The 25654-nt window shown below is 35.0% G+C and overlaps 1 protein-coding gene across 1 annotated transcript; it reads left to right on the forward strand.

The window, feature by feature from the left end:
* Window positions 1–11413: 11413 nt before the first annotated feature.
* On the forward strand, window positions 11414–18676 carry LOC111888720 (protein PSK SIMULATOR 2). The gene is made up of 12 exons (XM_023884843.3): window positions 11414–12113; window positions 12250–12563; window positions 12626–12718; window positions 12834–12924; window positions 13850–13943; window positions 14057–14154; window positions 14269–14338; window positions 15061–15170; window positions 15401–15517; window positions 16647–16723; window positions 17003–17047; window positions 17982–18676. The coding sequence occupies exons 1-12, from the start codon at window positions 11823–11825 to the stop codon at window positions 18412–18414; spliced, it is 1833 nt and encodes a 610-aa protein (XP_023740611.1). The 5' UTR covers window positions 11414–11822; the 3' UTR covers window positions 18415–18676.
* The last annotated feature ends 6978 nt before the right edge of the window (window positions 18677–25654 follow it).

Here is a 25654-nt window from a genome sequence, read left to right on the forward strand (position 1 = left end):
AAGTTTTGGGCCCCCACAGCTAATCCATTGGCCCAGTTCGAATCCAATCAACTCCTAGCCCATTTTTCTTCAATATATCTTCAATTAAAGCCCAATTTGTCTATCCACATCACTCTAAACTTCCGCAAACTCCCAAATATTGATCTTGCACACTCAAGAATTCTCCCACGTCTTTCAAATTCCAAGTCTTCAAGCAATTGACAGGTCCACCCCGTGAGTCAACTTCATAGCCATCAAGCACGAAATCCCCAATTCCTTTCAAGCCCAATCGCCTCCCAAGAGTGCCACCCCGCTAGTTTCCAAGAAAATCTGCAATAATGCTCAAGAAACTAGAAAGTACCCCGAAATGGTCATAAAAATAACAAAAGGGAAAATATGCATGGAAGTTAACTAAAATGCGAATGAAATGTACTAAAATAAACTATAAAAAGAAGTAAATAAAATGAAGCTATCACCATCCTCACTCCTGATTCCTTGCATCGTCAGCTACTTCGTCTAGGATCATATGGAATGCTCTTGCCTTTGGTTTTGGCGGAATGTTTGGTCTTTCCGCCTATTTCTTTTTCGGGCAATCCTTGGCAACATGCCCTTCTTCATGGCATTCATAACACACCCTTTTGCTGGCGGTGCACTCGTTGGCGTAATGTCTGGTCTTCCCACACTTGTAGCAAATCACTTCTTCACTACATTTCCCAAAGTGATTCTTCTTGCACTTCTCGCACCATTTCACTTTGTTTCCTCCTCCGCTAAACTCCTTTGAACCAGACTTGATCTTCTTATTGGGCCTCGTAGACCCCTCAAACTTCCTCTTTTCGCCAACCTCAATCTTGTTGGCAGCTCTTCCCTTAATCATATCTTCCACAGACTTGGCGGCCCAGATAGCTGCCTCCAGAGTAGGTGTCTGGCATACTGGCACCGCGTACTCCCATGGAAGTCGCTTTGCGTACTTGTCGATTTTCGTCAGCTCATCCGGAACAAGGCGCAAGGTGAACTCCATCTTCTCTATGAAGTTGTTGGTGTATTCATCAATTGACATGCTTCCTTTCTTCAAGGTCAGGAACTGGTTCTCTAGCTCGAGTAAGTTTTGAGCTGAGCATTACTTTCGTTTAAATTGTACCAGAAACTCTGCCCATGCCAGTTGCAGGGGCTCGTTGGGGCTCAAAGTCTTCCCTAGGGTATTCCACTAGCGAACAGCGCCTCCTCTGAATTGACGTACTGCAAACGTGGTTTGTAGCTTGCCTTTGCAACCAGATGTCATGAAGGCCAATTCCATCTCTGAGATCCAATCCATGACCCCGATCAGATCTTCCTTCCCAGTGAAAGTCGATGGCTTGCAAGTTAGAAAATCTTTGTACTTGCATCCATTCCTCTCGACTCCTTCATCATGATTGTTCCTCCTAATCACCGGGGGGTCAGCTTGACCAACGGTCCTGCTGTCGTTCCCTTCCTCAGACTGCCCGTCATTTAGCTCGGGCTGTGCATTGTAATTTCCTCTCGAGCTTGTTGAAGTAAACGCCTTGTTTCCTCCATTTGACGATCCAACATCATCTGGATCAATGCTTGCACTCCGGCCATCGTGATTGGCTCGGGTGCAACTTCTACTACGACTGGTATTTGTTGTATCACTGGGGGCTGATCTCGGTTCCCATTTGCGTTCACGTTTCCGCTACGGGTCCTTGCCATCTTGATTTATACACCGAATAAGGTGAATCTAGATCTTTATTTAGGATTGACGTTTAAATCATCCTTATCAATCCAAAACATTTATATGCTAGTTCTAATATCGTAGTTAAACGCTTAGAATCCTAAACACATAAGGTTTCCAGATCCGGTCGGCAACATACCATAGATCCGAACAAATAATAGCATATCAGGCACAAAGCATTTTAGGCATAATTCCTAAAATAAGCTAGTGCTCACACCTCACAATCATCGCTTAGCATTCTAAGTTTAAGTCTAGAAATCCTACAAATTCCTAGTTCGCTTAAACTAATGCTCTGATACCAACTGTGACATCCCCAAAAATCACGGCTAGAAAAGACCGATTTTGTTTATGCTTTGTTTAAAAATCAGAGTAACATTTTAAATAAAAGTGTTGCGGAATTTGTCCCAAAACAAAATATGATAGAGATTTATCAAAAGCATTTCCGTAGAAATGTATTTCATTAAAAAGACTCGGGATGTCATGTTCGATACAGATCATAAGCATAAACAATACAACATAGGCCTTACTACATTATTCTGTATTTACAGGCCTAAAATCCATTAATCTCTCATCCCAAGATATCACATCTATGCTCATGCGCCACTACCTGTAATACAAGAAACTGAGTGGGTCAGGCTTGGGAGCCTGGTGAGCACATAGGGTTTTCAACCCACAATAAATAAGTTTATTAATTTCCTCAACCAACAATAACCCGATTACCCGTTCCCGTTATCCTCACATTACGTCCCTAAGCATCTATCATAAGGGACCTATCCTAAGGATTATCATCGGGACGGACACTACTGCTAAGGGGATTCCTCAGCAATAAATGTCCTTAAGGCAACCATGTGGGGGATGGAGTACATCTGGTGAGCACACAGTTCAAACAAACACAGTTCAAATAAACACCTACAGGTTACGATCCTGCTAGTGTTCCACTGGACTGTCTAGAATAGTCCGTGGTCATCATCTATACTCCGCTAGATGACTGGATCATCAATAACATCTATAACGAGGCCTCTCATTATTTTATTTTGTCACACAGCAACTATTACATCTACCCATGTTTTACCCAACACATTTTGTAGATATAAAATACATATACAGTTTAAATCATTGAAAACATGTATAAAACGTTCATCCAGCATAGATAGCAAGTATTCAGATAATATGCACACATAGCACGTAATTTATATAAAATACTTCATATCTATGTGTAAGCTGAAAGTAACTATGCACTCACTTGAAAAGGTGGTGAATCCGAACTCGGACAGCGCTTCGCTTCTTAAAAATAATTTCCTTCGACGAAACCTAGTATTATTACCACTAGAGTTTACTCTATTATTCGTCGAGACTAATTAATAGTCTAGCTATTATTACTATTATATAAGCGTCAAACAATACTTATATAGCCCGTAATAATAGCCTAAGTACTTATTATAAGTTCCTAATAACGTTACTATAATTAAATAAACGATATATTAAAAATAGCGTAGGCGTAGCTCACTTACAACGGGTTTTATAGAAAACCGGGCTTTGCTTGGAGCAGCGTTCCCGAGCTGAAAAGCTCTTCATCTCGGAGCCTCCGAGCACTCCGGGGCTTCCGCCTCGTGCTAGGGAGGTTCCCTAGGCTTTTCGGGGGGGTTCGGGGCTAGAGAGAGGTTCTAGAGAGAGAGTAAAGAGAAGAAAGAATGAGAAATGTGTGAAGAAAATGAGGGTGGGAGAGGTTCTATTTATAGGGCGAAAATTGGCTGAACTTGGTGCCATATGTCACCATCTAGTGGCAAGACTTGGGGAGAAAGCAATGGCCAAGATTGTGCCACATCACCCATTTTCGCACATCACACTTCCGACTTCTAAAATCCGTAACTTTCACATACGACCTCCGTTTTTGACGTTTTTTATATCCACGCGTAGGTAAAAATAATATCTACGACTTTCATTTTTACTCCGTCGGCTAATTCTCGACCGATCCTAAATTTAACAGTACAAGGAGATTATACTGTTAAACGTCCGCGTAAAATTCATAACTTCTATATACGGACTCTGTTTTCTTCTGTCTTTTTACCGTTGAGTTCCTATTAATGAGATCTTCAACTCTCATTTAGGTCGCGTAAGTCAAAAACCGCTCGAACTAAAATTCGAGTTTCGGGTCGTGCACTGCTAAGCCGAATCTTAGAAAAATCATAACTTCCTCATACGAAGTCGGATTTGGGCGTTCTTTTTATGGATGTTCTCGATTTAACATATACTACAACTTTAGTTTAGATCACTAAGGCTAAAAAGTCCTCCATCATAAATTCACTATTTACGTCTCCCAGTGCCGTGCCGGTTTTGCCGTAAAACTTCGACGGGTCATAACTTCTTCGTTATAACTCGGATTTCGACGCTCTTTATATGTACACAAACCTTGTAACATATACTAAAACTTGGTTGAGATTATTTATTCTTAATAATCTTTTGTCGAAAAATCGTTTTCGACCCCTATTGCCTCTAAATTGACTAGCCAGGATCTACGGGCGTTTGGTGGTAACTGGGACAAATACTGTCACACCCCCAAACCAGGCGGCGGAAACGTTTGGGGGCTGTCGTGACTCAATTGAATACCATAACATTGAATATATATGAAACGTAACAACATTCGTCACCATGCATTAATATTGTACAACCAGTAAAGTTTACATGAAGTACATTGTTTAACCATTACATTCCCAAAATAAATTGTTCGATTCATACATAAATAAACGGTAAGCCATCACTGAATACGATTTCCTTTGATTCACTGGTTCCCTGAGAATACAAGTATTTTGAAAAACGTCAACATATGAAGTGTTGGTGAGTTCATAAGTTTTATTTGAAAAGCAATGTTTCGTATCGTTTGAAAACCACCAGAAAATCCGATATTTTCTGAAAAGAGAAGCTTTTGAAAACGTTTGTGAAGATCCATAAGTATGCTTGTTTGTTTCTATACTTAAAAAAAAAGATTGTTTATTGAAATTGTAGGTATTTCGAGTCTGTATGTATTGAAAACCCTAGGAAAAACCCGATGTTTTCCTAATTCTTTGAATTCCATGAATTTACATTGAAACTATTGCAACGCATGAAGTTATCATTACCAGGCGACATTGGATTATTTTTGAACATGATTATCTGCTACAAACACGCGTTACACAAACGACTAGTCTATAGCAATACTAACGATCCCGTAGGCGTCATCCGTACTAATCACGTTATCCAACCGCCCTGACTACGTGTAGTCCCACATCCGAAGAGAAAGAGGACACGAAGGCCTCGACGACTCCATTAGCCGGTTGGGGATAAAAAGGTACGAGGGGTCCCAGACCCGTCTCGCATAAAAGGTAGACTCTACTAGCGACACCAAAGGACCCTTGGGGACCAGTAGTATACAAGCCATTGAAAGTCCGGTTACGTCGTGTCGGATCGGTAAAACCCAATACTTCGTAAGATAGAAGTCTTCGGGCCTTAAGATCAGGTCGTTGGGCTAGCTAGGCTCAGCAAACAAGATTTTACACTTGTGGGGCCCGAAGATGGTGCGTAGACGTCTGTGCACACTCGCATGTATAATGAATTCCCAATCGTTATTTGTATGAATCGTAGTGTTGTAGTATCATAGTGTCGTCGTGTTAGTAGTTTCAGATTTTTATTGGTTCGAGACCGAACCAATTCGTTTAACGACTTTTGGTGTTGTAATGTATTGTATTTTGTCGATAGTCGTGGTACCATTATTTGGTCAAATTGCATGTATTGAATTAGTCTTGAAAATTTTCTGTTTTCAGCCCCTTCTTGTTTGTAAAATTTACTTTTTCAACCCTTTATTTAAATACTTTCCGGTTTGGTCCTTAAATCAATTTTCTTGATATTTTAACACCAAAAATTATTGAAATAGATATTTTCCAGCATATTTTTCATAGAAAACAGCTTAAGTCCCTGAAATTTTAGTTTTCTCGGTTATAACCCTTCTTTTTCGCAAGTTTGACAATTTTGGCCCAAATTGTAAATTTTTTGCAACTTTGGTCCTTTTTAAATTTAAAAAGCATTTTAAACCTTTGAAAAGGACTTGGATCACTTATGGTCCACTGTTTTACAGAAAAACACAGTTTTGGCCCTCCAAAACAGAAAATTTCGCATAATGGGCCTCATTGGGCCAAAAATGTCATTTTTAGCCCATTAAGCTTGAAATTTATGTTTTTAATCCTCTAAATAAGTATATTTCCAGAAATTGTTTTATTGAAACTTTTTTGACACACTTCATCCATCAGAATTCGTGATTTGTCAATTTGGGCCCTTAAATTTTGTATTTTTCACATTTTAAGTCCAAAATTTGTGTTTTTAGCCCAAAGAAATTGTTACTAAGCCATGTAACTATTTTTCTAGAAACACATTGTATGTATAAATATATTTGATGCTAAAATCATTTAACATGAGGTATATCATGGTTTTGAGGGATTTTATGGCTAGATCCAACATTATAACACCCACAAAAGCACACATATAAGCATGGAAATCATACAAAGCATACAAAACACATATAGATCTACACTTTCACTTGTATCCCCCCCCCCAAAAAAAAAATCATAAAAACAGAAAATAGGGGGTATGAAGCTCACCTTAGGATGTAGTTTCGGTTTTTGAAGAGAATATGGAAGAACACTTGGTGATTTTTGGCCTTAGCACTCTTTCCTTGAAGATCTCGAGTTTGAGTGTTTCTAGGGTGTAAGATCATGATTTTTGCATGGATTAGGAAAAGATTTTGATAACAAAAAGAATCTAAATCATAGATCCAAGCATAATCTTACCTTAGATGAAGAATTTGTGGAAATTTCTTCTTGAATGCTTCCTAATTTTCGAGATTTTGAGTGGAGAGGAAGGGATGTTCTTGAGAGAGCTTGAGAGATTTTTGTGAGTGTGTGTGTGTGTGAGTATGGCCGAGAGTGAGAGAGAGAGAGAGAGAAGAGGATAGAAGTGATTTTGAAGTGATGTTGCATGGAAATATGGACTAAATTGCATGGATATCCAAGGGACAATAATGAGGTGGCATACTAAAGTCAACTCTCTTCTTATCTTCTTGGATTTGGGCCTTGGGCCGAGATTTTTGGGAGGGAAAGAAAAAAATTGGGCCTTTGCCCCTAAGACCACTATTAGAGTTAATCTTGGGTATTTATTGGCCTTATAAAATAAAATTGTGATTTTTATGCTTTAATAAGTTAGATTAGGTTAATCATGGATCAAAGCTTTCAATTTATTTCATTCTAGGCCCAATATGGCCCATAATATTGAAATAAATGAATGTGGGTTCAATTAGAGCCCAATTAGGGTTCTAAGCCCATGATAGTCTAATTGGAAGCTTATTGGTCCATTTGGATCCAATAAGGGAGTCCTAGTCCAAAATGGTCTTAAACTAGAACTTCTAGGGTCTCCAATTGTTTGATGACTATTTGTAGTACTTGTATAATGTATTTGATTGAAGTTTTTGAAGTCATAATCATAGGTGTTACACATGTTCTTAAGTTTTTGATTCACATTAACTTGAGTGTATAGATTACATGACACAAAATTTCCAGTTGTGACAAATACTTACCTTTTGTTTCGTGCATGTGTCTTGGAATTTGGTGGTAACTGGGACAAATACTTACCTTTTGTTGAATTTTCATATAATAACAGTTACCACGCTTCAATCAAAATGCCACCATATGATGCACTATATGGACGTAGATGCCGTACTCCATTATGTTGGCGTGAAATAGGACAGAAAATCCTTGGAGGCCCTGAGATGATTCAAGACACCGTTGAAAAGATTCAAATTGTACGAGAAAAAATGAAAGCGACCCAGGATCGACAGAAGTCCTATGCATAGAATTCCAGGTGGGTGATTTTGTAATGCTGAAGGTATCCCCGTGGAAATGCATTATGCGATTTAGGAAGAAAGGAAAACTAAGTCCTAGATTTGTTGGTCCTTTCAAAATCACCCAGAGGATCGGTAAACAAGCATACCACTTGGAGTTACCGGAAGATTTGGCAGGTATTCATGATGTGTATCATGTGAGTTATCCGCGTAAATGTTTAAGCATATATGATGAAGTGGTTCCGTTATCCGAGGTGAAACTGGATAACAAGTTAACATATGTAGAAGAGCCTGAAGAGATCGTAAACGAAAGAACGATTAATCTACGTAATAAAGAAGTGGAGTTGGTGTTTGTCAAGTGGAAACACTATCGAGGCCCCATATACTTGGGAAAATAAGAATGAAATAAGAGCGAAATATCCCCATTTGTTTAAATCGTTGTAATTTCGGGGACGAAATCCTCAAAAAGAGGAGGTATTTGTAATATACACATTTAGTTATCGTGTTATGTAATTTAAAAAAAATGAATAATATTATGAAATATTATATGAATTTGAGCGTTGAGTTCTAACAGATAGTTTTTACTAGAAATGAAGTAAAACTATGTTTAGAATCACTCGGAAAATATTGTAAGTCTTATGAGATTCCAATTAAAAGTCAAATATTGAAATTTAACGAAAATATAAAATTTGAAATAAGTATAATTTTATTATTGAAAGTTGTAAATAATTTCGTTAGAAACATTTAGGCGAAAACCTCATCGAAATCCGAGTTATAATGAAGAAGTTATGACTAATTAAAGTTTTGCGACAGAACCGACACGACGTCATATAACGTAAAAAGTGAGTTTTCGATAAACTACTTTTTAGCCCTTACGATCTAAATGAAAGTTGCAGTATTCGTTAAACCGAAAATTTTCATAAAAAGAACGTCCAAATCTGACTTCATATTAGGAAGTTATGATTTTTCTAAATTTCGGAATAGCAGTAGACAACTAAAAACTCGAAATAAAGATCGATTGATTTTTAGCCGACGCAACCTAAACTAGAATCGAAGGTCTCATCAATAGTAGTACAGCGGTAAAACTACAGACGAAAACGGGCATCAGATGAAGAAGTTATGAATTTTTAACGGACTTTTCCTGTCCCGGAGTCTAAACAAAATTTGTAGAGTATAATCTCACCTACGTGTGGATATAAAGAACGTCAAAAACGAAGCTCATACGCAAAAGATATGAATTTTTGAAGTTTTTAAATAAAAATAAATGAAAATTCGAAAACTTATCCGAGGAGGTACGCCCCGCGTAGAGGCTTACGCCTAACATTCACATGGCAGGACCTCAGATTTGACCACGTCTCCGGTCTTTGCATGATGGCCACGTAGCAGACATGTCCAAGCCACGTGCCCTCCCTTCCGAGAATCGGACACATAGCCTTGTACGCCCTGCGTACAACGAGACTACACCCCGCGTAGTGAGCTGCTTCGGACCCTATAAAAGGGATGCGAGGCTGCCTGTATTTTGGTTGCCATTTTCATTCTCCTTCACTCTAAAAACCCTCTCTAGCCACTTTTAACCCCTCGAAGCCCCGATATCATTCCCGACACTCGAAGCAAGTCCCGACGCCCCGAAGTTCTCGAGAAAATTATATTTTCAAGTCAAAACTCTGCCTGAGTAAGGCCGGTTTTCAACTAAAATCCCTGGTTTCGTCACAGAAAGTCATATTTAGAGCCGAAGTGCTGCCCAAATTATCATTTTATCCCCGGTTATTTCACGATGAGTTCAATATAAGGACATTTGTATGTTATGTGTTATATATTCAATGTACTTTCCTGTGTTATATCGGATTTATGCCTTTGGCCATGTAGAGCATGACTCGTATAACTTTTGGTATTGGCATAGGGTTATGTAGGGCTGAAAGCCTGTATATTCTAGCAAAATGATAATCTGAAATTGTATTTTCTGTGCCATTTGGGCTGAAGCTTTATTGATGTATATCAAGGATTGAAATTACCATGTCTCATTGATTGTAAATCATTGAATCAGATTGTTGGTTGATATGGAAAGTCTGTCATATGATACACATATGCCTTTGTTGTTCTTTGTCCCTCTTTGCTTCTGTCATATTGATATGTATATGGCATAGCGTTATATTGTAACTATTATTGAACTCATTAAGCGTCACCTGCTTATCCCTCTCAATGTTTAAATTATTGCAGGTGATAAGCATCGAGTATAGTCATGTACTGATAGAAGACGTAGAATAGATAATATTATAGCTTTTGTATTGTATTCCTCGGAAAGTATGTAATATATAAAACTTTGTAAAAGTATTAATAGTCGGTTTGTATTCAATCTATGTAAATAAACTATCAATGTAAAATATTGTTTTATAAATATGCATGTAACATGTTTTGGAGTAACAATGTCTTTAGTATGAAAGTTTTGGGTCTTTCAATGTATCATTTTTCGAAATGATAAAGCTCAAGGGAATAAAACCAAAGATTTTGCCCAAATAGAAGAAGTTGCAAACATTACAGAATAATATGAACAAATAGAAGATGGTTTTAAGAACAAACCACAGAAAATGAAGAATATCCAAACATAGACTCAAAGAAGAGAAAAAGAGTTGATGTTGGGAAATCAGCAAACCAAACAAAAAACAGATTACATTTTATGTCAACCAAATACATTTAAGTTTCTAGTACATTCAAATTCCAATTCTTTTGACAGATTCTATTCCTTTCAAAAATATTTTGCGAAACAAACACAACCTTAGGATTTACTTCGGATGAATTGGGACCGACCAATGCGTGGGTCACATATGTCACACCTATATATGAGTGTGAATCACGCCTTTAAAAGCTTGGTATGCTTGTGCTCCTTGTCGAGCATTATGTTAAATGAGGATCACATCCAAAGTTGTCAAGATCGGGATCCTACGTTGAATCGTTTTTGGGTTTGTAAGATCGTGATCGTAAAATTGTGATCGGGATCCTAAGATCCCACAAAATAAACCATAATCTTAATTTATAATTTTAAAACATCAAAAATATTTCAAACATTCAATTTTTAGTTCAAAAGTTATAAAAACTTCAAAATATTAGTCATAAGTTATAACACAAAATGATAAACGATAAATTGGTGAAATGTAAAGGAAATAAAGTGGTTAAAAAAATCAAGGGAAGGTAGGATCAGATCGAATCCCGATCTTACGATCTTATGATCTTACCTTAAATAGGATCCGAATTGCTTTTTATACATAAAATCGTACGATCCTACAATCAGGATCGCGATTTTAACAATCTTGATCACATCCTTTAATTTATATATTATATTATAAATATATTTTTAAAAAAATAAACAATGGGTATAATAGGAACCAAACTGAAACCATAATATAAATCAGTTCCAAATGGTTCCATATATTAATAACCAAACTGAAACAGTCATATCGGTCCGATTTCAAAACCAACAGTTATCAAACATCCTGTTCTAAAAGCGAGCAATTAGTCCGGATACACACCCCTAGTTGTAGATGTGACATCAATGTGTTTTTGAAGACAAAAGATAAAGAATAAATAAAAAGATAATAAGTTTATTGTATAAAATCAAAACATAAAATAATTTTATTATATAAAATAATAATTTAATAGTTTTTTCGTGCATTTTGAGTATAGATCGAGCAAAACTAAACCAAATAAAATCATTTAAGGTACGATTTTTAAACCCAAAGTCAAACGAAACTACTGAAAAGTATATAGTGTGAAACTGTGAAGGGGTAAAAGAATAGAAAAAAAGTGGTCCTTCAATCTCCATCAAAGAAGCAATCGAGACCAAAAGAGGGTTTAGACCTTAACAATGGAGTAAACAGTAAACTGACAGTGACTTCAACCCACCACCAGCAATTCAGCAAACACCTCTGAAAAGCAGACGACTTTCTATCATCTAAACCACAGTCAAACCCTACACCTTTTTCTAATCCGTGTTCTTCAAATTCCCCCCCTTTTGTCTGTTTCCCCATCATCAATTTCCGAATCTCATTTCCCCAATCTGCAAGCAAGAAAAAACCTCAATCAACGCGTTTGTCACACTCAGTTTTGTTCATACTCACGGATCGTGATTGATATATTCCCATTTCTTTATATGGCTTGCAGTTCTTTCGTGTCCGTGAACTGTTGCGAACTCTGGATTTGGTTTGTTAGATTATCTGGTTGAACGCGATTCACCGGATCTTTCGATTTAGGGTGAGAAAAATGGGTGGGGTTTGTACGGGAGGGACGTTGAAGCGGAGCACGGCGGCGGATTACGGCAGTGATAAGAGTAGTACTGGGTTTTCAGGGAAATTGAGGTCTGTTAAGAGCTTTAATCATCAACAGAAGAAGAATGATTATGATAATGGTAATGATGATTCCGTTTTATCTTCTTCTTACACACAAGATAACGATGTATACCATCGGAAAACCACATCGTATGATTCCGGCGAACTGTTCTTCTCGATTTCAAGAGAACTCAAACCCTCTACCCCTGCTAGGGTAGCTAGCAAGGTATATATCCAATTCCTTTCTCTTTTCTCCATCAAATCCACTCCAATTTCTCTATTTTCAACGAAGATCCTTGTATTCTTCAGTATAAAATCACAATGGAACTGATTTGATTATGTTAATCTTCCATTTTTGGTAGGTTCCTCATGTAACGACGTTTCTTGGTAAAGCTGGAAACGTAGGTCTTGAAGTGCTGGACACTTTAGGAAGCAGCATGACGAATTTCAATTCTCATAGCGGATTTGTATCAAATTCGGCTTTAAGAGGGAATAAAGTATCGATTTTGGCATTTGAAGTTGCTAATACGATTGTCAAAGGCTCCAATTTGATGCAATCCCTTTCAGAAGAAAACATTCAGATTCTTAAAAAGGAAATATTGCATTCACAAGGTGTTCAATTGTTGGTTTCTACTGATATGAAAGAGTTGTTAAGTATTGCAGCAGCTGACAAAAGGTAATTCGATTCTTACAAAACATTCAAGAAATATTAATTAATTTGATTTGGTTTTTTCATAGGGAGGAATTTGAAGTGTTTTCAAGAGAAGTGGTGAGATTTGGAGATATGTGTAAGGATCCACAATGGCATAATTTGGATCGTTTCTTTGTAAGGTAAAGCTGAAATTTTTTTAACTACTTATATATAATTAATAATATTAAATATGATTACAAAAACTATATTGTTAAAATAATAATCAGATTTGAATGAAATGCTTTTATGAATCAGGTTGGATTCGGATCCAATAACAAACAAGCAGCTTAGAGAAGAGGCTGAGATTACAATGCAAGAACTTGCTAATCTTGCACAACATACTTCTGTAAGTCACTTATAAAAAAATTAATATATTTAATATATAATTATAAAAACTATATTGTTAAAATAATAATCTATTTCTTAACGTTAAAATACAATTCGTGTGAGTGGATTTTATGAAGTATAGTATTGTAAAAAGAATAAAATTGAAAGTACAATGCTATATAATTAGATAGATTTTTTAAGGGTTAATCTCATAAAAGACCTTATATTTTGTGTTTTCTTTTTCGGATTAAACCGAACCTTTATTCTTTTCATGAAAAAGACCTTGCATTTTTTCAGATTTTCCGATTTGACCCTTTTAGTCATTTTTCTCCAAAAAACGTAAAATGTGAGGGCTTTTTCAGAAAAAACTAAAAAAGTTGAGGGTGTTTTTGGAAACATTTACAAGCTTGAGTTTTTTTTTTGCTAAAAAAGTTGAGGGTGTTTTTGGAAACATTTACAAGCTTGAGTTTTTTTTTTTTGAAAAAAAAAAAGACAAAGTTGAGGGTTTTTTCGGAAAAAATGAAAAATATAAGGTGTTTTTCATGAAAAAAGTAAAGATGAGGTTTAATCTGGAAAAACCACAAAGTATAAGGTTTTTTTATGAGATTAACCCATTTTTTAAAGTATAATGTTGTAATAGAAAGAAATAAAAGTAGGATGCTATAATAAAAGGGAAATCTACAGAAAAGTCCTAAACTTTTAGGAAAAGTTTCAATAAAGTCCTAAAAGTTTTTTTTTTTTTTAACAGAAAAGTCCCGATTATTTAACATTTTGCCCAAATTAACGAAAAAGTCCTTTTTCATATTTGAATAGCAAATGACTAATGAGACTTTTATGTTCAAAAGAAAAAAAAAAGGGTTTTTTTGAAACTTTCTCAAAAGTTTGGGACTTTTTTGTAGATTTCCCATAATTAAATAATAATAATATATATTTTTTTTTTGCAGGAATTGTATCATGAGTATCATGCTTTGGATAGATTTGAAGTAGATTATAGGCGTAAGATTGAAGAAGTAGAATCCTTACATCTTCCACGAAAAGGTTAGGCAAAACTAAAATCATTTTTGAAATTTTAATTTTTTTTTAAATAAAATATTGTAAATATTTTATGTTTGTAAGTTGTTTGATTAACATTTGATTGTTTGTTATAATAGGAGAGAGTCTCATGATATTACAAAGTGAGTTAAAGCATCAAAGAAAACTTGTGAGGAACTTGAAAAAGAAATCTCTTTGGTCCAAAAATTTAGAAGAGGTACAAACTAATATAACTTTCCATGTGGGCCCACATGAGGGCAAATTTGTAAAAAGTAACGACTTAAAAAATGAAATAAATGTATTTTTTTCATTTTGCATTTCTTGTTAGTAGGTTGTGGAGAAGCTTGTAGATGTTGTCACCTTTATTCATCAAGCAATTGTGGATGCTTTTGAAGAGAATGGTATTGCAAAATACTTCAAATTTAAATATTATTTTAAGGGCAAAATACAGAAAAACACAATGTACTTATATAGTGAATTAAATCATTATACGTTTTCTAGGTGTTGAAAAAAACTATTTTTCTCAATTACACAATTTACAAAAAAGGTAAAACTAAAAAAAATCACGTAACTTCATCGTTTTATGTATTTAGCAATTGAACGATTATCTTTTATGATTATTTAGTAATAATTCAGTGGTTAAATAAATAAAAAAGATAGTTGGGTGGAGAAATTGATTAAATGGTAGTGCATTGTGTTATTGGGTTTTTATGCGAAATAGTCCCATTATTTTAAGAAATTTTTAATGAAGTCCTAATTTTTTTTTGAATGCAAAACTCTTGATTATTTAATATTTTGCTCAAATTAACGAACAAGTCTTTATTTTTAATCTAACGGGAAATGACAGATTATTGTGTAAAATTAAATAATCATGACTTTATAAAACCCTACTTTATTTCCTCTTATATATCAAAACTAGTTTTTTTTTTTTAATATTTAAAAAAGTATAATGATTTAATCATTTTAGAAAATAATTAAATAGAGAAAGTACAAGTGCTTTTTTTGTAATTTGTTGTACCTATCAACATACAAAAAATAACCAAAGGAGTTAGTTCGATGTTATTTTGTGTTTTCATTTTGTGATTTTTCATGTTTTATTTATTTATTTATTTTTTAATTTCAGCTGCAAATTCAATAAAGAATGGCAAAGATGTAAATAAAAAAACCGAAAGATTAGGTGGTGCGGGTCTTGCCTTACACTATGCCAACTTAATCACTCAGATGGATAACATCGTAAGTTATTCTCTATTTTATTTATTTTTAATCTAATAAAAAAATTAATGCATTCAATATGATTACAAAAACTATGAGGGTGTTTGGGAATCCTTTTAAAATGACTTTTAGGATTTTTAGCTTTTTCAAAAAGCGAAAAGTCAAAAAAGATGTTTGGCCCGTTTGTGAAATTTACCGTTTTACCCTTTTGGAGGTAAAATATATAACTCAAATTTAACCATTTTTTATAGGCATCTCGTCCAACTTGCTTGCCGCCTAACATGAGGGACACGTTATACAACGGTTTGCCCGCCAGTGTAAAAGCAGGCTTACGGTCTCGATTACAAGCTCTTGATTCAAAAGAAGTTGTAAGTAATTTTTTGAAGGTTGAATTACATAAAATACCTTTTTATATTTTGTGTTTTTTCCGGATTAAACCTCAAATTTATTTTTTTCCTGAAAAAGACCTTGTATTTATTTATTTTTTTTTCCGAAAAAGACCCCAACTTTGTATTTTTTTTTTCCGGAAAAAACCTTCAACCTTCTAAATGATTCCAAATAAACCCTTAACTTTTTTAGTTTAACCCTCACATTTTACAATTCTTTTTTGGCAAAAAATGACTAGAAGGGCCAAATCGGGAAAAATAAAAAAATACAAGGTTTTTTTCAGGCAAAAATTTTTTGAGGTTTAATCCGGAAAAAACACAAAACATAAGGCCTTTTTTGAGATTAACAATTTTTTTTTTGGAAAATCTCTGATAACGTCCTAATATTTTGGGTCAGTTTATGGTTTAATCCCAATATTTATTTTTTGAACAGAAAAGTCCTGATTATCTAATTTTATACGACAATTTGTCATTTTTGTTGAAAAAAATGAAGGACTATTTCGTTAATTTGGGCAAAATATATAATAATCGGTTTTTTTTTTGTTAAAAAAATAAAAGTTGGGATTACACCGTAAATTGACCCGAAATATTAGGACTTTATTAGAGATTTCCATTTTTTTTTCCGAAAAAAACTCTCAACCTTCTAAATGCTTCCAAATAAACACTCAACTCTTTTAGTTTTTCTTGAAAAAACCCTCGCATTTTAGAATTATTTTTGGAAAAAAATGACGAAGGACCAAATCGGAACAAATAAAAAAACATGTTTTTTTAACGAAAAAAATAAAGTTGAGATTTAATATGGAAAAAAACACAAAATATAAAGTCTTTTATGAGATCAACCCATTTTTGAAATCTCAATAAATGTTTTCAATTGTTTGGAGTAAATAATCACTAATTATGATTAAGATTTTTCTTATTGTTGAGATAAATGTAAAATTACTCGACTTTTAAACAGCTAATTATTTAATTCTTCAATTCATTGTAATCAAATTGAAAAACACACGTCCAAAGTCCAAAGTCCAAACACCGCCTTATTTTTAGTGGTATAAGGGACACGGGTAAAATAGTAAATATCGTTTTAACATTATAAATTTTTATTGGTTGGTTTTAGATGACGATGCCTCAAATTAAAGCGGAAATGGAAAAAACTCTTCATTGGCTCATTCCCGTAGCTACCGACACCACCAAGTATGCTTTTATAAATAGAAATCTGACTGACAGACTTGTACTGTGTTTGACCTGCATTGGACTGTATCAACTATCAAGACTTATGTCAATAACACAAAAATCACAAATGTTTTGTCCTACCAATAAATAGAAATTTGTACGAAAGACGTAAATACCCTCATCATCCTCATATTAAAAACTAGCTTTAGAAAGCTTGTCCTGTCCTGTCTTGTCCAATATTACAAAAGACATAAATACCCTCATCATGCTTTTATAGTTGACATTTTCTTGTGTCTCCAGAGCACACCAAGGTTTTGGTTGGGTTGGAGAGTGGGCAAATACCGGGTAAGTCACCAATTTATATATATTTTAAGACTTTTTTGTTTCCAAGTAAAAAAGAAAACACTTTTAAATATTTATCTTCATCAACTCCTATAAGTAAAAAAAAACAAGAGAAAAAAGACAAACATAACTATCTTTCTTAAGCTTTTTCCTAAAAGTTGGCCAAAATTTAAGAAAATGCTGTCAATAACCACAATTTTTGCATTTAATTAGCTTTGGCACTTCAAAACTAATTAAACGACGTTTTTTTGATATTTTGAAGAAAAATAAAAATAAAAGATTGTATTGCGAAATTCACTTTGCATGCTGCGGAATTCTTCATATTTTTTTGAAAATCATGATTTTTTATAGGTTAATCTCATAAACAATCTTATATTTTGTGTTTTTTTTTTCTTGATTAAACCTCAACTTTATTTTTTTTTTCCTGAAAAAGACCTTGTATTATTTTCATTTTTTTGATCCGGACCTTTTATTTGTTTTTTTTTTCCGAAAAAACTTGTAAAATGTGAGGGTTTTTTTTTTTCGGGAAAAACTAAAAAAAATTGAGGGTTTTTACGAAAAAGATGAAAAAATGCAATTTTTTTTTCAAGAAAATAATAAAGTTGAGGTTTAATTCAGAAAAAACACAAAATATAAGGTATTTTATGAGATTAACTCTTTTTTATTAATCAAGAAACATTTTTTTTTTGTAGTTTTTTGTGGTAGGGAAAAATAGTGCAAAAACAAGGAAAAGTGAAAACAAATAGCATGACAAAATTGGTTGTGTGTGTGTGTGTGTTTTTTTTTAATAATAAATGTTGGCTAATTTTGGAAAAAGCTTAAGAGAAACGGCTAAATTTGTCTTTCCTCAAAATGACACAAAATAAACACAAAATTTTTAAAAAGTTCGGACTTAAAATTTTCTCAACTTTCTTTCTGTATTAAATCTAAACAACAGATCCGATTTCGGAAAAAAGACATCAACAAGCAACAACATAATCCGCCTACAAACATTATACCACGCGGACAAACAAAAAATGGATCGATACATACTCGATTTAATCATCTATCTTCACCGTTTAATAAGCCTCGTGAGATATCGCGACAAAATACCAAAATACACACCCACCCGATCTCCAAATTCAAATCCAAATCCAAATCCTAAACGGGTCGAAATCTCATCAGAGGACAAGAATTTGTTGGAAGAAGTGACAAAAAGAAAAACGGGTGTTCGTGGAGTGAGTAAAAGTCAAGAACTTGTTATGGTGAAGAAGAAGAGAGGGGAGGTTTTTGTGTCGAGTAGAAGTATGGGGAGTTCACCAAGGAGAGATTTGAAGTTTGAGAATGCTAATATGCTTGATGTGTTAGATGGGCTAGGTACAACTTTTTGAGCTATGAGTACAAGAATTTAAAGATTTTTTTGATTTATAAATGTTTGTTATAGTAACTTTCTTATTGAATAAGAAAGTTGTATGTGTATGTGTATGTATGTATGTATGTATAAATTGTTGTTATGAGAGGCGTTAGGCGTGTAGTTGAGTGGGGAAATTGTAGTTGAGTGGAACTACCGGTGTTTGAAATAACCGGGTTTAATTGGATATAGTGTCACCAAAATGATTATTATTCTTAATTTTATTTAACAATTTTACTATCTTTTTGAGAGTTGGGAACTTAATTATTGGCAGTCCCACATATTTGAAGTGTGAAGACACAAACACACAAACATATACATGGTATCATCTTCACATCTCAACATCTAGTGTTGTAAAACTTGTTGAGTTGGTCGATTACTCCTTCGGGTACTTGTTATTCGGCCTCTTACCGAGGCGAGTTACAGAATCTCAAGTACTCCCCGATTGACTCCTTACTGAATTGAGTAGTGTTATAAAACTTGGTCAACTCAGTAATTAATATGTATAATGTACTTAATGATTTATTATTTAACACCACACACATGCGATTATTACTATATATATATATATATATATATATATATATATATATATATATATATATATATATATATATATATATATATATATCTTAAATTTTCAGTAATTATTCATGAAGTGAGAACATTATGTGTTTTTTTAGTTTTTGTATATTCACATGTATTTAATTTTATTATATATTTCAATCAAGGTATGATTTTGACATATATAATTTCTCTAAAAATATTTCTACATGAATTATCAAATCTAAATACTCCTCGAGTACTCCTGAGTACTTGCTACTCGGTAGTCGGCTGAACAGGTACCGAGTAACGAGTTTTACAACCTTGGTTCATATTATGTTTTCTCAAAAGAATATGTGTTTTTTGAAAGAGCTCTCAGGAGAATATGTTGATGAATATATTATAGGGAGATTAACTAGACTAACTGTGATGTGTATTTAAAGAAAATAATCAATTTTTTTTTTTTTTTTAACAAAATAACCATCAAGTTTGCAATGAGGCATTCCAGACGAATAAAAACATTTTTTCTTACAAAAATACATATTTTGGATTTCGGATTGAAATTTCGAGGTTCGAAAAAAACACTTTAGAATTTGAATAACAAGTAAGAAATCCGATGAACAATTCCAGAATTTTAAGAATAATTTTTTCGCTTTTTTACTAAAGTCTAATAAAAAGTTAAACATCCATAGTAAATGGGATGTAAATACGATACTAAGGTATATAGCATGGGCGGGTCTACTATGGTGCTAGAAGTGGCACCGACAACACCTCGTTTTTTCGGATGCAATCCAAAAGTTTTTGAATTTTTTATCTACTATCGTGACGTTACTAAAATTTCATGTTACACCCCTACTATAAAACCATGCGTCGCCCCCGATATATAGTCAAACATTTGATTGAAAAATAGTGATATCAATAGTTTGAAATGGACATTTTTGACATAAATATAGTGGTCATTTTGAAAAAAAAAAGTTCTACCACAAAACTTCGAAATTTACAGAACAGGTCTAGAATGAAACTTATAAAAAAAGGTTATTTGTAAAAAAAAACTCATTCATAAGGGTTTAATAAATTTCCTATCTATATTCAGCTGTTTTATGTCGTCATTAACTCATTATCGTTTAAGTAAATTACACGATTTTTCCATGGTGCAAGTATCAAAATGTGCATTTAGTCCATATTTTCCAAAATTCAAACTGTCACTTATATAAAAGTTATATGCTTAATCCATGATAGACCTAAAATCACCATAATGCCCTTCTTTAGAAGGGCTAACACACAACAACTAAATCCTACTCTTAAATCTACTTATTTTGTCCACAAATAGACTTGAACCCTCAACCTCTTGGGAAGGAACACATTTCCCACACCTGATACCACCAGACTACAAGCCCTTTGGTAATGCCGTAATCTATTTTTTTATTTGTTTATTATTTATAGGTAAAAGAATATGCTCACTCTCAACCCTACCCTTACCCTAACCCTTCATCTTGAATGCCTCTCTCTCTCTCTCTCTCTCTCTCTCTCTCCAAATTTTTTGAAGAACCCTAATCTGGACCATGACCATTATCACAAACTGTTGAAAAACCCTAATATAGAACCCTAATGCGGACCATGACCACAATAACAAGTTATGTAACTAAAATTTACATTTCTCCAAGTCCAAAAGGAATATGGATTGTACATAAGATGCACTACCATGGCACCTATAGGCTGTTTTTTCAGGGCTAAACATTTTTGACGATGTAATAGTCTAGGTTAACTATTGTAACTTTTTTTTAATAAAGATAAAATATTTGAGTATTATGTGAATTATGTGAATTTTTATGCTTATTATGTATTTATAAATATTTAATAAATAAAAGATAAAAATAAGCGTCAAAATTAAAGTGTGAGATAAGTCCGATATCTCTACATAAAGTCGTAGTGGTCGAAACAAGGATTCCGAGGATATAAAGAACGCCGAAATCCGAGTTATAACGAGGAAGTTATGACCCGCCGAAGTTTTACGGCAAAACCGGCACGACACCGGGAGATGTAAATAGTGAATTTACGATGGAGGACTTTTTAGCTTTAGTGATCTAAACTAAATTTGTAGTATATGTTAAATCGAGAACATCCATAAAAAGAACGCCCAAATCCAACTTCGTATGAGGAAGTTATGATTTTTCTAAGATTCGGCTTAGCAGTGCACGACCCGAAACTCGAATTTTAGTTCGAGCAGTTTTTGACTTACGCGACCTAAATGAGAGTTGAACATCTCATTAATAGGAACTCAACGGTAAAAAGACAGAAGAAAACAGAGTCCGTATGTAGAAGTTATGAATTTTACGCGGACGTTTAACAACATAATCTCCTTGTACTGTTAAATTTAAGATCGATCGAGAATTAGCCGACGAAGTAAAAATGAAAGTTGTAGATATTATTTTTACCTACGCGTGGATATAAAGAATGTCAAAAAAGGAGGTCGTATGTGAAAGTTACGGATTTTAGAAGTCGGAAGTGTGCTGTGCGAAAATGGGTGATGTGGCACAATCTTGGCCATTGCTTTCTCCCCAAGTCTTGTCACTAGATGGTGACATGTGGCACCAAGTTCAGCCAATTTTTACCTTATAAATAGAACCTCTCACACCCTCATTTTCTTTACACCTTTCTCATTCTTTCTCATCTTTACTCTCTCTCTAGAACCTCTCTCTAGCCCCGAAACCCCCCGAAAAGCCTAAGGAACCTCCCTAGCTCGAGGCGGAAGCCCCGGAGTGCTCGGAGGCTCCGAGAAGAAGAGCTTTTCGGCTCGGGAACGCTGCTCCAAGCAAAGCCCGGTTTTCTATAAAACCCGCTGTAAGTGAGCTACGCCTACGCTATTTTTAATATATCGTTTCTTTAATTATAGTAACGTTATTAGGAACTTATAATAAGTACTTGGGCTATTATTATGGGCTATATAAGTATTGTTTGAAGCTTATATAATAGTAATAATAGCTAGACTATTAATTAGTCTCGGCGAATAATAGATTAAACTCTTGTGGTAATAATACTAGGTTTCGTCGAAGGAAATTATTTTTAAGAAGCAAAGCGCTGTCTGAGATCGAATTCACCACCTTTTCAAGTGAGTGCATAGTTACTTTCAGCTTACACATAGGTATGAAGTATTTTATATAAATTACGTGCTATGTGTGCATATTACCTGAATACTTGCTATCTATGTTGGATGAACATTTTTATACATGTTTTCAATGATTTAAACTGTATATTTATTTTATATCTACGAAAATGTTGGGGGTAAAACATGGGTAGATGTATTAGTTGCTGTGTGATAAAATGAAATATTAGGAGGCCTCGTTATAGATGTTATTGATGATCCGGTCATCTAGCGGAGTATAGATGACGACCATGGATTATTCTAGACAGTCCAGTGGAACACTAGCAGGCTCGCAACCTGTAGGTGTTTATTTGAACTGTGTGCTCACCAGATGTACTCCATCCCCCACATGGTTGCCTTAAGGACATTTATTGCTGAGGAATCCCCTTAGCAGTAGTGTCTGTCCCGATGATAATCCTTAGGATAGGTCCCTTATGATAGATGCTTAGGGACATAATGTGAGGATAATGGGAACGGGTAAACAAGTTATTATTGGTTGAGGAAATTAATAAACTTATTTATTGTGGGTTGAAAACCCTATGTGCTCACCAGGCTCCCAAGCCTGACCCATTCAGTTTCTTGTATTACAGGTAGTGGCGCATGAGCATAGATGTGATGTCTTGGGATGAGAGATTAATGGATTTTAGGCCTGTAAATACGGAATAATGTAGTAAGGCCTATGTTGTATTGTTTATGCTTATGATTTGTATCGAACATGACATCCCGAGTCTTTTTAATGAAATACATTTCTACGGAAATGCTTTTGATAAATCTCTATCATATTTTGTTTTGGGACAAATTCCACAACACTTTTATTTAAAATGTTACTCTGATTTTTAAACAAAGCATAAACAAAATCGGTCTTTTCTGGCCGTGATTTTGGGGATGTCACAGTTGGTATCAGAGCATTAGTTTAAGCGAACTAGGAATTTGTAGGATTTCTAGACTTAAACTTAGAATGCTAAGCGATGATTGTGAGGTGTGAGCACTAGCTTATTTTAGGAACTATGCCTAAAATGCTTTTACGTGCTAAATGCTTTGTGCCTGATATGCTACTATTTGTTCAGATCTATGGTCTGTTGCCGACCGGATCTGGAAACCTTATGTGTTTAGGATTCTAAACGTACGACTACGATATTAGAACTAGCATATAAACGTTTCGAAGAGATAAGGATGATTTGAACATCAGTCCTAAATAAAGATCTAAATTCACCTTATTCGATGTATAGATCAAGATGGCAAGGACCCGTAACGGAAACGAATTCCACGAAGAGCTATTACCCATAGAGTTAAACGGTTTCGACATCGTTTTGGGTATGGATTGGCTAAGCGCCGACGATGCCGAGATATTATGCCGAAAAAAGATAGTTAGGATTAATCCCCCTGGAAAGGAGTCATTTATGGTGTACGGGGACAAACATTGAGTGAATTCTGGAATCATCTCCTTGATGAAAGCCAGAAAATGTTTGTACAAAGGATGTGCATTGATGGGATATGGTCCACTGGCGTGACCCAGACTGCTCTAGCGCACCAGCCTGGCTTGGCGCGCTCTTGCCAGCCGTGCCTGGCGCTCCCTTGCCAGCCTTGCTGGGGACTCCCCTGCCGGCTCGGCCAGGCGCTCCCTCGCCATATCTCATCATGCATCATACTTGGCATTGGTAATCGATGCTAAGAAGGAAAAAAAAGAGGTGCAAAATATACCGGTCGTATGTGATTATCCGGAAGTCTTTCCCGAAGATCTTCCCGGATTACCACCTGATAGACAAGTGGAGTTTCGTATAGACTTGTTACCAGGAACAACACCGATAGCAAAGGCACCTTACTGACTAGCACCAACGGAGATGAAGGAGCTTATGACGCAACTCTAGGAGCTGTTGGACAACGGTTTCATTCGACCTAGTTCATCACCGTGGGGAGCTCCGATGTTATTCGTGAAGAAGAAGGACGGAAGCATGAGGATGTGCATAGAATACCGAGAGCTGAATAAGGCAACAGTGAAGAACAAGTATCCATTGCCGAGGATTGATGACCTATTCGATCAACTGCAAGGTTCGAGCTACTTCTCAAAGATCGATCTTAGGTTAGGATATCATCAGCTAAAGGTAAGAGAGTAGGATATTGAGAAGACTGCATTCAGAACTAGATATGGACACTACGAGTTCTTGGTTATGTCATTCAGACTAACCAATGCTCCCGCAGCATTCATGGATTTGATGAACAGGGTTTGTAAACCATTCCTTGATAAATTCGTGATAGTGTTCATCGACGACATTCTGATCTACTCAAAAAGCCAGGAGGAGCATGGCAAGCATCTACGGGAAGTGTTGGAAGTGTTAAAGAAGGAGAAGCTTTACGCTAAGTTCTCCAAATGCGACTTTTGGATACGAGAAGTCCAGTTCTTGGGTCACGTGGTTAACCAAGGAGGGATAATGGTTGACCCTGCAAAGATCGAGGCTGTGATGAAGTGGGAACGTCCGAAAAGTCACACGGAGGTTCGGAGCTTTCTAGGATTAGTCGGATATTACCGACAATTTATCCAAGGCTTTTCTTCGATAGCTGCTCCATTAACAGCTTTGACCCATAAAGGAGCTAGGTATACATGGAGTGAGAAACACGAAGAGGCATTCGAGAAACTAAAGAAGAAGTTATGCGAAGCACCAATACTTTCTCTACCCGATGGAGTTGATGATGGGTTTTGATCATAAGAACATCCTATGTGCTCATACAAACCCTAATGCTTGGATCTAGGTTTCTCTATTGTACATGGAATTTATCCAAGACTATAAACCCTAGATCTAGCATATGATAATGAATGTAACATATAATTAGGGTTTAGATCATACCTTGACTATTATGTAGTAATAACAATCTCAAATCCTCCTTGTAATGACTTTAGAAAGCTTAGAGTCACAAAAGTCACTCCTCTAATGGTTCACAAACACCAAGAGCAAGAGGATGAAGAAGATAAGAGAAGGAGGCTCTCAAAAACGTGTAGAAACCCTAGATAATTTTTTCACCACGTTTTTGGAGCATAAGGGTTCTATATATAGTGAGGCTATTAGGGTTATCTAACAAGGAAACCCTAATTTGGATGCTTAAGCCCTAAGCAACCCATGGACTCCTTTCCTTAAAGGCCTTGGACGATTTCCAATGGGTTTCCCCATAGAATTCGTCCAACCTTATAATATAAGGCAATCCATAGCCCAATTGCAATTATCTTATAATTACAATTCCAGTCCCTTAAGTTTAATTAATCTCTTTTAGTCACAAACTTAATTCTTATTAATTCTTGACTAATATTAATTAAACAATATGATTTCTCCTTTAATATATTATTCCCATAATATATTAATAAATCATATTTAATCATTTCTCTCCATAATTCATCCTATCAAGTTGCTTTGGTGAAGGCAACCCAAAAGGACCATGCACCATCGGGTCAAGTACATACCAAAATAGTTATGGACTTAGACACTAATCCAACAGTCTCCTACTTGGATAAGTCTAATAACTATTCTGCGTATGACTTCAGATC

Source organism: Lactuca sativa, chromosome 2 (genome assembly GCF_002870075.4).
Source record: "Lactuca sativa cultivar Salinas chromosome 2, Lsat_Salinas_v11, whole genome shotgun sequence".
NCBI classification, from domain to species: Eukaryota; Viridiplantae; Streptophyta; class Magnoliopsida; order Asterales; family Asteraceae; genus Lactuca; species Lactuca sativa.